The following is a 17,636-nucleotide window of genomic DNA, read 5'->3' as shown; positions in this document are numbered from 1 at the left end:
TGTGTGTGTGTGTGTGTGTGTGTGTGTGTGTGTGTGTGTGTGTGTGTGTGTGTGTGTGTGTGTGTGTGTGTGTGTGTGTGTGTGTGTGTGTGTGTGTGTGTGTGTGTGTGTGTGTGTGTGTGTGTGTGTGTGTGTGTGTGTGTGTGTGTGTGTGTGTGTGTGTGTGTGTGTGTGTGTGTGTGTGTGTGTGTGTGTGTGTGTGTGTGTGTGTGTGTGTGTGTGTGTGTGTGTGTGTGTGTGTGTGTGTGTGTGTGTGTGTGTGTGTGTGTGTGTGTGTGTGTGTGTGTGTGTGTGTGTGTGTGTGTGTGTGTGTGTGTGTGTGTGTGTGTGTGTGTGTGTGTGTGTGTGTGTGTGTGTGTGTGTGTGTGTGTGTGTGTGTGTGTGTGTGTGTGTGTGTGTGTGTGTGTGTGTGTGTGTGTGTGTGTGTGTGTGTGTGTGTGTGTGTGTGTGTGTGTGTGTGTGTGTGTGTGTGTGTGTGTGTGTGTGTGTGTGTGTGTGTGTGTGTGTGTGTGTGTGTGTGTGTGTGTGTGTGTGTGTGTGTGTGTGTGTGTGTGTGTGTGTGTGTGTGTGTGTGTGTGTGTGTGTGTGTGTGTGTGTGTGTGTGTGTGTGTGTGTGTGTGTGTGTGTGTGTGTGTGTGTGTGTGTGTGTGTGTGTGTGTGTGTGTGTGTGTGTGTGTGTGTGTGTGTGTGTGTGTGTGTGTGTGTGTGTGTGTGTGTGTGTGTGTGTGTGTGTGTGTGTGTGTGTGTGTGTGTGTGTGTGTGTGTGTGTGTGTGTGTGTGTGTGTGTGTGTGTGTGTGTGTGTGTGTGTGTGTGTGTGTGTGTGTGTGTGTGTGTGTGTGTGTGTGTTTTATTGGCACTGGTTTTGACAACCAACTGGCCAGTCGATTTGTTTTGAGTTCTCTCTTTACACAAGATATTATTAGTATTTAAATTTAAAACTATTGTATTGACAGTTAAGACATGGAATGTTAGAAACTTACTTACTAGTTTAGTCTGTTTTTGCTGTTTTATTTTTTGTATCTTTTTTTTAAATTTTTTTTTATTTCTGTTTTACTTTGTTTTACTTTTTTTTATTTTGTTTTCCATTTTTTTTTATTCTTTATTATTTTTTTATTGTTTTTTTTTGTCAGAGCTTTAATTTTAAGCAATAAACTAATATAATAAACAACACACAATACTTACTTTTTAATAAGAAAATCACGATGTGAAAATTTGTTTTACAGACACGTGTATTAGAAGTTGTTAGAATTGCAACTAATATCTAAAGATACAAATTTATGGGAACTATTTCTGGCACGTGTTTTAAACATGTTTATTAGGCGGTTCAGTATAGTGGTACATTTAAGCCGTCGCCGAGCCGAATAATTTGAGGGACTAATTTTTAGTGGTACAAAAATGTACCAGTATACTTCAAAGATTTAAAATACTATGACTAGAAGACTCAATAACAGATTTAGAGTGAACAATTGATAGATGATTCCTGAGTTAAGACCTTACTCTTACATTATATTTACTTACTAATTATTCTATGTACTAATTAAGTACATTATAAATTGCAATAAATCAATAAATAAATTAGTACAGCATTTCTATACAGTTCCAAAAATATTAGATTTGTATCATTTATAACATCAACAATTAATGAAAATTTTGATCAAAGTTGCTTTAATTCCCAAATAAATACAATTTTCATATTATAAACTCTGTTTAATATAAGACACTTTAGAAGCCTCTATGTCAGTCGGCATTATTAAATTCAAAATGAATAAAGACTTCAAACGTCGTTACAGGCTGCTTCAACATTTAAACGTTTACGCCGTAAAAAGTAGATTAATCGTTTTCCTTAATATAGGTAAAACCGTAAAACCTCGAGTATTCGGAAGCTATGAGATCCCCTAGAGATTAATCACATAAAAAATCCAATAATAGTCTAAAAAGGTTGCTTGTAAGGTGGCCATGTACTAACTACATACGTTCGTGACGGGACATGCAGGTTTAAAATACTTTTACCTACGTAAGTATGGCTAAGTAGCCTTTTTATTTACACAAAGCCGCATTAATTACGTAAGGTTATTAGCGAGATACAATGTTCTAAGATTTCGCATTTCATTTCGTAACAGGATTAAAAGAGCGTGCTTTAAGGCTTAATTGAAAACACTTATCCTCCAAATATGCTACATAGGAAGCCTTTTTTGTAATACTTTTATTATAAATAACTTAACACCATTTTTTGTGAAATCTCAGACCATTGTTTCTAACAATCAAAACATCTATGATCATTCACTGCCTTATATACCATCATTTACACCTAAATCAATACAAATACTAAAGGTTATTGACAATATAAAAATAGCAACAAAAATATCAAAATCAATTTCATCTTTTATTCGCTCCTTACCGTGACTGGCTCAAATACCGCTGTGGTCGGTTCGACACGATTTGAGATAGTTCTAAGACCAATGTCTTCTCTATCTCAGAAAGTCGTGTTCTACTGTCAGGAAGCGTTTTGTAGTTGACACGCCGGTTCTCGTACACTTGATGATTTAACTTCTAAATTGGATAACCATTATTAGGTATTATTCTTTAATTTTGGACGTCTTCGACGATAGCAGGATATTGGTTAATTAATAAAACTCAAAGGTAGCTTACTAGCGCACCGAACCAACAAGGTCTTACGGGGCTAGTAGTGTATGACGACTGGATCCCGTTTGGAAGATGTGCTGCTCTTTTATACACATCGTGTTTGAGAATTTTCAGCACACTTCCGCCGAGAGGCCAATGACAGCGCAGTTAATAACGAGCGCTGTGGTTGGCCGGCCAAAGTAACAATCTTTGTCGTGATTGGTTACCTTGGCGACAGTGGCCTGGAGATTAATTTTTTTTATTTAACTGGTGATTAACGTGTTAATATACCTGATTTTTTTGTATTTGTTTGTTTTTAATACCCCAAAATGTCATTATATTACTGATTTTACTGTTTTTGTTTTATGTGTCTGAATCGCCCTTCGACAAATAAATAAATAAAAATACTTAACATTTGGATATAACCTATTAAAAACTGATTAAAACACCATGTTTATAATGACATGAATATACATATGGACTTTACCTTGTAAAAAGGTTACAGAGTTACCAAAAATATGTATTTGAACCTCTTATCTATTATAATTTATTTCATGAATTTTTGTAGATTATTTTAAAAATTTTTAGTTTTCGTTCAACAAACAAAAAGTGTTCTGTTATTTAGTGGTGCTATGGTTTCCAGAAAAGTTAAACATGCCATACATTGTACTTGCTTTATTGGCCTCATCGTATTGAGTCAAATTTTTATGGTAGTGCCATCTAATTATACTGAAGACTGGGCGCAATGTGACATTGTTAGGTTAATTATATTTTGGATCGCGAAATTGGCTTCATTTTCCATGTTTCCGCAGCTGTTTTTTTCCTTTATTGGCTTGCTAATGTATAATTCTTTTTCAGAAAACATTGTAATAAAAGGACCACGTCTCTTGGCACCTTTTGTATGTTTTCGAGTTGTGACCAGAGGTGACTTTCCCCAGTTGGTAAGCTTTCATTTTGAATAATTTTTGAAGTTATACTTCTATACGCGCGCTCCACGTTGGAAATTTGTATGGGGGTGAATCTGTAAAATCATTACATATGTAAGATAATGAGTAAGACAGAGGCAGAAGATATATTTTCTCTCTCTTCCTCTCTCGAATATAAAAATGGTCCTTTTGTATATATATTTAATATTATATATATTATATATATACATATAATATTATATATATAATAAAATATTTATTAATATTATTATTTATGTGATATGTTTTGTATTATTTATTAAATGTTCATAATTATATTAGTCTTTTGTATTTCAAAATAATAATCTCAATAAATCACTGTATGACCCAGAACTGTCAATTTTGAAATGCGTTTGTGTCATGTCCTCGGTAGTATAGTAGTCAGTATCCCCGCCTGTCACGCGAGAGACCGGGGTTCGATTCCCAGTCGGGGAGGACTTTTTTATTAATATGATTACATGGTAAATTAAACATGTAAGTAGAAAAGTTATGTATATTATTGTCATTTTTAAAAACTTATGAATATTGCATTTTAATTTATATTGTATGAATATATTGAATTATGTTGCACTGTATTGTAGTGTATTTTTTTATGTATATTATTGTCATTTTTAAATACTTATGAATATTGCATTTTAACTTGTATTTTATTATTATATTGAATTATGTTGCAGTGTATTGTATTTTTATATTAATAACAAAATAAGAGTACGTGTAAAAAAATTTTTGCATTCAACTCCTTTCATACATATATATGAAAATAAAAATATGCATTTTCATCAAAATATTGAACCAATCCTTCATTTACTATACTCCTACTACAGGTCAAATGTTGTTTATTAATTGTTAGTAAGTTGTTATTAATTATGTTTCTCTTTCTGCTATGTTTTACCTATAGCATTACATATGTAATGATTGTGCAGATTGACTCTCAAATAAATTTGTAACGGCGAATGCGTGTATAGAAGTGTAACTTCTTCCGGTAGTCCCACTGGACTGCCACACCCGTTTTTTTTTATTTAATATCAGTCGCATCAAATACTAATGATTTATTAATTATTGGTGATTGGTGATTAAATGGATTAAAACTGTGAGTTTCTTTAAGGAAAATGTTACCATCCAGGAGTCCATTTCCCTATTTTTTTTTGGCCTGGCCATTTATTTTCAGGAATTTTCTGTAGGTGTCCATGCCAGTTTTTTGGCTTCGATAGTATTGAACTGAGTTTGTTAGTCTAATTTATTAACTTTATTTATTATAAAATGTTCTAACACTTAGTTCATTAAAGTCTGTATTTATACACTATTAAACTAATTTATTTTACACTATAATCATATAATTTATTTACAACATTTATTACAATTTATATTCCCTACAATACGCGCGTTACATTTCAAAACTTGACTCGATATTATTATTCAGACTAACTTCAAAATGAAAAGGTCCTTTTTATATATTTATTTACCGTTGTTCTGGAATCCCTTCGAAGCGGACGGATGTTGACCTGTGCTGACCCCTGAACTCTCTCGAACGGCATGGAGGAAGAAGACCGGTTTTATCGTAGGGGAAACTACTAGAAAATTCTTATTAGAATAACAACATGTTTATAGGTTAAATATGAGTCATATTTATCGTGACAGTATCTATTATGTCTAGGTCAATTTCCATTTCTCTCCTAATGTCTACATTCCTCACCCTATCAAGTCTAGTATACCAGTAATAACGTCTCCAATAGTCCATTTCCATTGCCTTAATTTTTGATTTGTTGTTTTGACTTATTTCCCAAAGTTTGGCGCCGTACAATCCAATACTTTCTATTAATGTTTCATAAATTATTTTTTTATTTTCTTTTGTTATTTTATTATTCCACAATATTCCATGTAGCTGTCTAGTGGCTGCGATTGCTTGGTGAATCCTAGAATGTATTTCTTCATTACTCCCTGCTTTTGATGTTATTTGAACCCCCAAGTATCTAAAGGTTTCAGTTGATTTTATAGTTACCATTTCAATTTGTAAGTTTTCTGATTTTTCTCCTGTAACTGAATACTCGGTTTTTTGTATATTAATTGTAAGGCCCCAATTGGTGTACTCCTCCTCCAGTTTTCTAAGCATATAGTCTATATCACTCTTATCTTCAGCTAGAATGGCTTGGTCGTCAGCAAAATGTATCGTGTACAATCTCTCGCCTTCGATTGGAATGCCCATATTGCAGCATTTTCTCCTACACACTTAGAGCACCTCATTCAGGTATATTTTAAACAGTGTAGGTGCTATGCAGCAGCCTTGTTTTAGACTTTTACTAATAGGAATTTGTCTAGTTAATTTGTTTCCACTTTTAATGTTTTCCGTCATATTTTTGTAAAGCTGTTGTACTGCTTTTATATTTTATTTATTTATGCCTTGTTTTTCCATCACTACTCAGAGCATTGAAAGTGGTACACTATCGTATGCCTTTGTTAAATCTATAAAGACTACATGAGTTGAAAGGTTGTGGGCTAATCTTTTCTCAATAACCTGCTTTAGATAATGCTGTCTATACAGGATATGCCTGCACGAAAGTCATTTTGTTCTTCTACATCTATCATCTCTTTTTCAATTTTATTTTTTATAATTTATCCATAGAATTTTGAAATTTATGACACTTAGCTCTCTGTACAACTCTTTTTATCTCCTTCTTTGTAGATGCTGTTAATATGTGAAGGGTACAGTTGAAGAACGATCATAGTCACAAAAAGTAAATTTTTCAGGGGAGCGTTTTTAAACTTTAAAGACTTGTGCCGAATGTTTGATGTTTTTATGCACTTTATTTTTATTTTAAAATTAACTATATCTTAGTCTATCTTATTGAGATGCTGTAACTCTAATACTTAACTTGTATCAGCATCGATTTTTTATTATACCTGGTGTAAAAAAAACTACTGCATGGACAATGATCATTATTCCCCTGTAACTTGGGAGAATTTAAACAAAACAGCTGTTTGTTTAATTGTACATGAATTATTTTTATAATTTGAATGGATTATATTTTATTAACTTTTTGTGTTTACAATACAAGAAACGAAGTTTATGTTCAAAAAATGTTTTTTTTTTATTCGGGGAAGTCTTGTCTTTTTTAATCTGAAAAATAAATCTTGTTTAGTTATCTAATATAAATTCTAAATAATTTTCATGAGATTGAAGTCTCTCAAGATATGTACCTACTAACCTTTTAAAAATAATCATCATCGTTGCCCTCTTTACCTTAATGTTTGTAGGGAAGGCTATTGTAGAACTCTTGGGCTTCCTATGAAGGTCGCTGTACTTGGAGCTTGGTACAGGTACCGTCTTTGGATATGAAGATTGTAGCTCCGTAGGGGCTTTGGACGAGGGTTTGTTAACACTCCTTATCTGTGTGGAAGTGAACGCTCCATTGTAACTATCCCGGTGTTCAATTGTTCGTGATTTTGTCTGCGAAATCTTCACTTTTCAATGGGACGTGTTGAAGCACTAAATTTTTTCGTGTACTCAGTTGGGAGGAAATTTCCCCATAGCTTGAAGTTTTTTGTTTCAAAGTTCACAACATGAAAAGGCGAAGGCTTGACTCTTGCTGATGCTATAATGTCCCTCCAATCTTCAGGCATTTCGACTGACGAACTTTCGTTTTGGAATCAAACCCATATTCTTGTACGAGTGGCCTCGTATAGGGAACGTGATTGTCACCTGCTTGAATCTTTTTTTAATAGCAATCATGTAGTGAAAATATCTGAGTACAGTAAAGTTTTTGTTTTGGCCACTACATGAGTCCCAAAACACTTTTAGCTCCTCAACTGATTCATCTAAGTAGTTTTCAATGTAGTGATTTATCATTAAGACAGCATCGTCTGCTCCTTTTTTACCCTCTGTTTGTGTGTATGTGTAAAATACTGATTCAGATGTCGCTAATACGTAAACATTATATAAATAAAAAGATAATTGGCGTCTGAAGTATACCTCACTTGTTGATATATCTGGAATTTGTAGGTTCCTGCCAAAGTCCATGGCAATAGCTACAGTTTTAACAGTGTTTCTACTAATTCTTTTAGCTTCTCTTGTACGACTATAAAAACTGTCAGCTTTCTTTTTGTGCAAAGTTATCTCAGTACGTAATTTCCTCAGCTTTTGTTACAATGAAACATTATTTTCAGCAGATGCGTTTTCTAGCGATTTTTCTAAACTATTTTCTTTTACTTTATACTCATCACATACCGCACACGTGTCGGTGCGTGGGTAACCAAAGGCAATGTTAAATTTTGTAACAAACATTTTGCGGAATACTTCGTAAGAGATTTCAAAATGCTTATCGCTATACTTTTTCAAGAATAAAACCATCACCTTTTTATATTTAGATATTCAGGTAGGTACACTCTTTTTGAGTCCTTAAGACTATAGTGCGCTTTTTTACCCTTAAGAGAAGAAAACAAATCTATCAAGGCTTTTTTGTGTCATCTGATAATTTACGAGGACGGTTGTTATGCATACCTCTACCATCAATAGGAGCTTTAGCTGTCTGCACAAGAGCTTTCTTAACTGTTATCAAGCGTCGGTTAGTGACACCAAAAACTACATAAAAGCTTTAAATCAAACTTTTATTTCTTGCAGCTTGCCTTCACATAACACTCTTACCTTATATTCATATGAAAAGTCATGAGGATTAGCATCTTATTCAGATTTCCTAAGTCGTCTTCGTTCAATTCCATGCACAGAAATTAGCCCTGCCAAAAATGAGTTTTGTTCATTTCTGTCTTTCAACCCATTAAAAGTTTTGATCAACCGAGAACGCTCTGAATCGTTAACATTTTCAAAACATTTCAGACGTTTGCAATGACAATCACCCCCAACCTTATAAGTACAATTTATTAATATTTTATCGACATCACGAACTCTACCGGTCACTTTCCTCTTTTTAGAACTGCTAGGTATGCTTAACAAGCCTGAATCACTTTCTTCACTGGAACTCATTGTAAGAAAAGGTAGAACTAAGGTAACTATAACTACTACGCAGTATCACTTTAGAATACTTGTTTAGATAAACAAAACACGAGAACAAACAATGTGAGATGCACTCTCGACAACGCAAACAAAGCGACTGACTCAACCAAATAAGTGCGCTGGGACCTGTTCGGACTCGGACCCTGATCGTTTTTACCTTGGAACTGTGGACTATGATCATTCTTCCCCTGCATATCGTTTTTGTATTCGGTTCTACAGCGGACTATGTCTGATTTTCACGTGTAATGCCATTATAATGCCATTATAACGGCATGAATTTTGGATTTTTTATTTTTTGTGACTATGATCGTTCTTCATCTGTACCCTTCAAGTGCTTTTGTCCTCTCTTGTGATAAGTTATGTCCCTTATAGAATAATGTGAAGACATACGCCAGTAATTCCCGCAATACTTGTGGGCTGTGTTTTAATAATTTGCATATTTGACTTCCTGTACTGTTATTTGATCGTATTACACTTCATACGTTGTTGTTATGGTGTTCGTGAATTGAAGTCTTGTTTGAGTCAGAAGTTGTGAGTAATGTTCGATACAAGATGTTTCTTTTAATATGTTTATTCTACTTACTTCTTGTCTGTTTATTTTCAGGTTGTTTACCATTTTCTATGCTTCTCTTGATCTTGTTGACTCATATTTATGGAGCTCTTCGCATTTCGGTATACTGGGACCTCTGTTTAACTTTCGGTCACAGGTTGTGTGCGTATCTATAGCATTTTCTGGAGAAGCCTCGCCAAAATGGTCATTGATGTACCTTTTTCATTCTTTGCACTTGTTCGGATTACAAATTGTTCCATCTACGTTTTTAAGTACATGAGCATTTTTAAAATCTTTAATTCCGGAGATATATTTAAGTTTCTTGATAAGGTTGTAACTTTAAGTTTATACTTTCTATAAATGTTATAAATTATAATATAGAACTACAATTTGGTGACCAATTTTGATCAGGAAATCCGTATAGTTCAGTAAGAGTTAGTTGTAGTAGTTTTTGTTTTTGTGTTGTGTTTAATATTTCAGCTAGTTAGGAATTGCTTTTATTTATTTAAATAAGAAAACGAATTCATACCTGACTCATTTAATGCTGTACTGTATGTCTTAAATATATTTACTTTACAGGTACAAAATAATGTTCAGAGGAATATCGAAACGTGCCTATCGGCAGGACTGGAACACTTTTGCTTTGATATCGTTACTGATAATACAAATAATATTAGTCAAAGTAGACAATTACGAGAAACTGTAGTACCATCTACGTACAAAACAAAAAGTGGTGCCTTATATAAAGGAAGAGCTTTGCAGTACTGCTTGGAAGAAAACGTAAATTTTTTGGAAGACGACGATTGGATTGCCCACTTAGATGAAGAGACACTATTAACTGAAAATTCTGTTAATGGTAAATATATATATATATATATATATATATATATATATATGGTTTTTAAGAATCTTTTTCTTTTTTTTATTTTGAAAACGTTTTTTTTTTCAGAAGCCGGTAGTACTATAGCCTTATCCCTTAAATTTTTCAACCATGATACTCTTCTTTTTTCTCAACTTCTTTCTCCTCTTAGCTTTTCATGTATTATTAATCTTAACATTTCATATTGCTGTCCCCTCATTATGTATCCCAGATATTGTGCAACTTTCTTATTTTTATTATTTCGTATTTTTTGTACATTTCTCGCAATACTTTCGTATTAATTTTCTTCTGTGTCCATGCTATTCTTAGCATCCTTCTATTATACCACATTTCAAACGACTGTAGCTTATTTATATGTTCTTGCTTCAGTGTCCAGCTTTTAAGTTCATAATGGAGAATCAAAAACACGTAACATCTCAAAACTCTACTCTCAGTTCTTATCTAAGGTCTTTATTGCAGATAATTGTTTTCATTTTTACAATCGCGTTTCTTGCTATTTCTATCCCGGCCCTTATTTCTGTTGTTTGATCAAAAGCTTCTTTATTTACCGACTGTTCCACCCGAAGCTCTTGGTCAGTAAGTGGGAGATTTCTTATACCAGCAATCACTCATTGTAAATCTTAGAATTATTTAAGTTACTCGTTGCAAATTTGGAACCCCATATTAGCTTCAACAGATCTAGTAAATGAATACCATATGTTTTTCGAGTCACTAGGCAATTTTTAAATAGTATTTGTCCTCTGTGATTCAAAAATATATCTAACTATATCACATTATCTGCTATGCAGGTGATATTTGATTGAAAAATGTTCAATAAGAAAGTCTGTTATGATTCTGAGCTAATTCTTGTTCGTTCATTATATCTTTCATCATCATCATCATCATTGGCTTTTACAACTCTTCGTAAGTTTTTGCCGCGTTTACTATTGCCTTCCATTGATTCCGATCCTGTGCTATTATTTCCCATGACCTTACTTCCATCTTCTCCAGGTCTTCCCTGACTGAGTCTTTCCACCTTTTTCTAGGCCTTCCTGTCGATCTTCTACCATCTGATCTTTCCCAAAACACATTGCTAATCAGTCTGTCGTCATCACTCCATACCACGTGGCCTGCCCATCTTAATCTATTTGCTTTTATGTATCTTACGATGTTTCCTTTCCCGAAGAGAGTCTCTATTTCATTGTTGTATCTGCTCCTCCATACATTTGTCACGCTGTCCCTGTAAGGACCATATATAATTCGCAGGATTTTGCGTTCCCATACTAATAGCTTATTGATTTCTTTCTTTATATTTATTTATATATTTATTTCTTTCTTTATATTTCATTATAAATTTCGCTTTAGCTTTTTTTGTGACGTTTCCTTGTGCGTTGTAATTTTAATGATAAAGCTAGCTATTATTTGTCATACATTTTGGTTCATAATCATTTTTGTGCGTTAGTTTCAGCTGCAATTTATACTTGGTGTGTGTTTTGTTACATATAGTATTGGCGGATGTATAGGTATTCTTGTCTTGGTTAGCCTTTTGTTTATTTTTGTTTCCTAGCTATGAGTCTTCTTTTCATAGTAAATTATCGCTTGTATTGCTTTTTTTGTCCTTTTATATCTATCTATCTATTCAGCACTTGCTGTCCAATTTTGGACATAGGCCTCCTCTTCCTTCTTCCACGTCTCTCTATTGTAGGCAGTTTATATCCACTTCGGGTCATTTCATTTGTGGCCTCCCTCTATTTCGTTTGTAACTATATGGTCTCCAGTGTATAATCATCTTATTCCACCTGTCGTCTTTCTGTCTTATGATATGTCCAGCGAACTTCCACTTAAGTTTTGCTATCTGCGTTAATACATCGGTCACTTTTGTTTTGTTGCGGATTTAAGTATTTCTTTTCTTGTCTGATAGCCTAATGTTCAGCATTTGCCTTTTCATGGATCTTTGGGTCTTTTGTCCTTTTCTAGCTCTTTCTATTTCGTCCATTTTCTTCTTGATCTCTTCGGTCAGTTTCCCCCTATTTTGTATTTCGAGCTATGAAATCGAACAAATCTCATTGGTGCTCAGTTGCTACTTCACTTACACTATATAAGTTGTGTAATACGAATAACTTTTTGCTTTTGAGGTATGGTCGAAATGTTTCCTAACTGTTGATAATTGTTTTAGGAATTTTGGCTTTTGTTATGGATGGAAAACATCAATTTGGACAAGGCGCGATAACTTACGCAAATGAACAAATTGAAAGTTGGATAACTACTTTAATAGACAGCATGAGAGTTGCAGATGATTTAAGTAAAAATAAACTTCAGCTTCGATATTTTCATAAGATGTTTTTCTCGTGGAAAGGATCTTTTATGGTGGCGCAGGTAAGTTTTATTAAGTATAATTATAATTTACATCAAACTTTAAACAAACCAAAAATATTTTTATTAAGAAAAATATTTACGCTAAAATTGTTTGGTTATTTTTAGATGAAATAGGGGTAAAAAAACTTAGCATATGGTCTTGTTTGTCTCTAATACAGTGTTAAAACCTGTCAGTACATTTATATGACAATGATTTTAAAGATACACATTGTAATGTGATCACATATTTTGTAAATTTTATATTGATCACATGATATATTTTCTAAAATGAACTATCGTGATGTCGAGCAATACTAAGGGCCCTCTTATACGAGCGCTAATGTCGTCGCATTAGCAGCGAACAATGGTACTACAATGGAGTAAATTATATCAACGACATTGCTGCCTGCGAGTGCTCATTATCCTGACAGCGTGTTCCTAGCGCGGCCGGCCGGGATAGTAGCGCAGTTCACGTGTTGCACATATCGCGCATCAAGTTATACGTAGCACTAATAACGCGAACAGGCGAACAACGCGACGAAACTACAGTTACAAAGTTGGAAATTACTCGCGTCATTAACGCGACAGCTTTAGCGTTCGTATAATAGCTCTCTAAGGAAATTAACTGAACGATCAATCTGAAAATGGATACGATTTCAGCCACAGTTAGGCAAATAGAATTAGGCGACCATTTGAATATACCGGCTATGCTTAGCACTTCAGTTGGTTAGTCTTGGATATGGAACTGAATATTTATTTGAAAGGGTTAGAACTAGAAATAGAGATTTTTTTAAAGGTGCTACGTAGGGTGCTACGTAGGCTTACAAAGACCTGATGATGACAACTTTCATCATCATTATCCGTTTTGAGTCCACAGCTGAACATAGGTCTCCCATAAATAATTCCATTATATCCGATCTTGAGCACCCTGAACCCAGTTGTGCTGGATGTGCTTGATGTTGGCTGACCATCTTGTTGGAGGACGTCCTCGATTATAATAAGCATCGTGTCTAAGTCTCCATTCTAAATTTTTCTTAATTCATCTTCTATTTCTGACTCTAAATTTCTTCTTCTTCTTCAAGTGCCATCTCAGCGGCAGAGGTCAGCAATCATCATAGCTATTCGAACTTTTGAGACGGCTGCTCTGAAAAGTTCATTTCTCTTTCCTTGCTCGTTATTTCTTTGAGTTTTCGATATTTTCATAAATTTCGTCTTTTTGTCTTTCGTCGCCAGTCTCTAAAGATCTTCATTATTTTCGGCTAAGATCACAGTGTCGTTCGAATATCTAATGTTGTTAATGGGAACTCCATTTACCTTTATTCCAGCTGTTTCACCCTCAAAAGCTTTTTTCAGGATATCTTCGGAGTAGGCATTAAAAAGAATCAGGATAAACAATTATTAATGAGCAGACTCAAGCTAGAAACCTGGGATGACCGAAAAGTTCTAGAAAAGAAGTCTCGAGATTCTCTGTAAATAACAACTATAAGGGTGGTATAACTTCACAAAATAAGTCGGTAAGACAACACCTTACTCGAATCCTAAGGCAGATCAGTGTTACCAAATTCTCTTTATAATGTAGCAACATCAAAAGGAATATGCACTACCTTATGAACTGCATTGAAATATTGACGTAAAATATGATATGATGAAGAGTGCTTTCTCTCCTCTTTTAATCACGCCTGGTGGATGACCTAATATCGCTTCTTGACACACTAGGAAATAGAAGTACAGGTCTATGCGGATGATCTAGGAGGAAAATATGAAAATTTTGTATCCAGCCCACTTTAATGAACATTAAATATTCTTTCTAGGTAGGGCAGAAAAAAGTCCCCTAGCAAAACAGTAATAGCCAGTTTGACAAGGAGACGGAACCTAGTAAGATCTGGGTTTCTGATCTGTATGGAAAAACTGTCAAAGAGGCTAATGAGGCGAAATATCTAGAAGTAATACTAGATAGGCGGCTTAGATGCTACGCCCATCTGGAAAGAATATCCAACAAAGCGAAGCTTTCCCTTTAAATATTTTGAAGGATATACGGGCAATCATGGCGTTTGGAACCTAAACAAAGTTACTGGCTATATATGACTAGACTAGAGAGACAGAGAGAAGCAGAATAAGCTTCAATGACAAGCATGCTTAATCATAACAGGAGCAGTGTTGACTATACCAACTGCCTCCATTGAGGTCATACTTGACTTCCCTCCATTATATATGTAAATGGGGAAGGAGGCGAAGGTAGGAGAATACAGAAGGCAGATAAGACGCTATAAAGCATTGGAAAAAGGTACCGGGAATAAATCTGGAGCTATTATAAGAAATCGTGGAAAGTTGTAAATGGTATCAAATGCAATGTAACCTAAATATAATTTTGTAAAGCCTCTCTTCTTTCTAGGAAGGAGCCAATAATGACATATTATTGGTGTTATACACACATACTCTGTAAATAGAAAAGCAATATTCAAAGCAATGAAAGAGCTAAGAATACCAAATCAGTTGGTAAATTTAACAAAACTAACTCTTAAAAAAGTTGAATGTAGAGTATAAATTCAGGGGGAACTTTTTGAACCCTTTAAAACAAATAACAGACTGCGTCTGTTGTAGGGAGACTCTCTCTCCTGTATACTGTTCAGTCTGGCTCTGGAAAAAGTAATACGTATGTCACAAGTCACAACCACTGGTTCAATATATAATAAATCAGTGCAAATCCTGGCCTATGTTAATGATATCAATATTGTTGGGAGAACGGAAAACGCTGTACGAGAGGCGTATGTAACATTAAAAGAATCAGCTACAAAAATAGGTTTAATAATAAACACCAACAAAACGAAGTATATGAAAATAAGCACGCAACCACAAATACTACGACCACTTGTCATAGAAAACGACGATATCGAAATAGTGAACGAATTTGTATATCTGGGAGCGCTCCTTAACACTAAAAATAATACTACCGCAGAGATAAACCGCAGCATTTGCACGGCCAATAGATACTATTTTGGGCTCAACCTCCTCCTTAAATCCAAAATTATATCGAGAAGTACAAAAATAAAACTCTACAAAACAATAATACGCCCAGTTCTAACATATGGTTCAGAGACCTGGACTCTAACAAAAAATAATTACAACATGTTAGGATGTTTCGAAAAAAAAGTACTAAGGCGAATTTATGGAGCATTGAATGAAATAAAGTGTGGAGAAGACGATATAACTTCGAACTTTATAGAATATACCAGAAATCTGATATCGTAAAACATATTAAGATAGATTCTGACCCTTTGGTCAGAAAAGAAGAGAAAGACCTAGAACAAGGTTTCTTGATAACATTGATGAAGACCTGAGAAATATGGGAATACGTACTTGGTGCAGAAAGGCGATGGATAGGGATGCCTGGAGAGAAATTCTTGAGGAGGTTAGGACCCACGTAGGGTTGTAAAGCCAGAATGATGACAATGAGTTAAAGCTGGAGTATATGGAGAAAAATCAAGGCTAAGCCTTAGTGAAAGCCTAAGCAATCACTCTATTATCTTCCAAGCGGAAATTTATACTATATAAATGTACCTGGAGGAACTAATAAAGAGGAGATTTTGGCACAGATCTATAAAATTTTTTATCTGATAACTAGGTCACATTAAAGGAAGTTAGTGGAATAAAATGGAATTTACCTTAAGTTAGTCTTCAACTGTCTATTAACTATATCTATGTCAATAACTATATCTATGTCAACTATATTATTCGAATCGAAAAAATTAAAAAAGTAAGTTTACTTTAGAAGCTTGAACGTACTGGTATTAGAGGGAACGAAAAAATGGAGTTACTTGTCAGGGAAAGGACAATAAAAAAATGACATCAGACTGGGTGGAATGAATAAAATGTAGCGATTGCCATGAACAAATAGATCTTAAACATTTGAAGGCTTTTATACATGAAATGCCTCTTCAAAAGATGCGCGAAGCTTAGGCGAAGATTTCCTCTTTACGTCGTTTTTGATATAGATACCTAATATCACTTGTTTAAAAATTTTTTATTCATAATTAAATATACCTTAGTGTAAATTCTGATAAAAAGTAAAATTTTATAATTTTGATATACTTTTAGGTAGCAGCAGAGAAAGATGTAACTTTTGACAACGGAGTTGAAAGCTCATTAGCCGAAGACTGCTTTTTCGGATTCAAAGCACTCGAAAAAGGCTACAGTTTTGATTTTATAGAAGGTGAAATGTGGGAGAAATCACCTTTTACACTTACTGACTATATAAAACAAAGAAGTCGCTGGTTACAAGGTATATTTCAATACTTAACGTCAAATCGTATTCCAGGGCGATACAAAATTATAGGATGTTTTGGTTGTTTCACTTGGATCTGTGTGCCGATTGTAGCTGTAAACGGAATTTTAAATATGTGCATGCTAACTCCATATTTTCCTTTTTGTGAAAGGATTCATTTGTTACTTAATACAATTGTTCTCTATTTGTATTTCTTTGGCGTAGCACACTCATTTTATAGATCTAATTTTACTAGAATTATTTTATATTTTGCCAGTATTATTATTTTGCTACCAGTTTATATATTTTTGGAGAGCATGGGTGTGTTTATGTTTCTTTTTAGCAGTAAAAATACATTTCAAATTATAAATAAAAGTTTAGAACAGAGACAAGCTAGCATTGTATGAAACTATGAATAAAAAATAATTTAATATAAATGCTTAAATATTATTTACTTTTTATTGTCCAAATGTATTGATACCTTCAAAAGTCGCAAAATGTACATAGAAAAGAATGGGTCCGCTCTAAATTCGTCCCCGAGCAGGTACTAGAAGATAATCTTACCCTTAATTTCTACCGACGGTAATAACGGTACTTTAATGACAAACATGAAACTTTTAAACTTTTTTTTTGAAATTTTAGAACTGAAACACACAGTTTTGAAGAGGTTGAAACGTTTAACCCTCTATGGTACCATGTATATTTAAATATACAAATATTATCTCTGGTCTATATTGCTTTATATCGAGCTTAAAACAAAATTGGTCATTGTATATTCTAAAATACATGTCGCAGCAACTGTATTATGTAGGTTTTCTATAGAAATTCCAAATAATAGCGATAAAAAAAAATGGCAACATCGAGGAGGTTGTCTAATGACGTTGCTAGGAGGACCGCCCACTTCAGTGAATTATTTGTGGGGTTTTACGCAGGTAAAAATAGAAATAAAATAAAGTCTTTTGAATAGCAAGGTGTGTTTTGTGTGATGGCATAACAGATGAAACTTATCTACCAGATA

General features: G+C 34.0%; 1 protein-coding gene across 1 annotated transcript; it reads left to right on the top strand.

Annotated features, from left to right (window-relative positions):
* Window positions 1–3,228: 3,228 nt before the first annotated feature.
* Window positions 3,229–17,041, top strand: LOC140438484 (beta-1,4-mannosyltransferase egh-like). Its single transcript, XM_072528142.1, has 4 exons — window positions 3,229–3,564; window positions 9,723–9,999; window positions 12,179–12,378; window positions 16,453–17,041. The coding sequence occupies exons 1-4, from the start codon at window positions 3,256–3,258 to the stop codon at window positions 17,023–17,025; spliced, it is 1,359 nt and encodes a 452-aa protein (XP_072384243.1). The 5' UTR covers window positions 3,229–3,255; the 3' UTR covers window positions 17,026–17,041.
* Window positions 17,042–17,636: the final 595 nt, after the last annotated feature.

This window comes from Diabrotica undecimpunctata, chromosome 4, assembly GCF_040954645.1.
Source record: "Diabrotica undecimpunctata isolate CICGRU chromosome 4, icDiaUnde3, whole genome shotgun sequence".
In the NCBI taxonomy this organism is placed as follows: Eukaryota; Metazoa; Arthropoda; class Insecta; order Coleoptera; family Chrysomelidae; genus Diabrotica; species Diabrotica undecimpunctata.
This window is presented reverse-complemented; position numbering and strand designations above follow the sequence as displayed.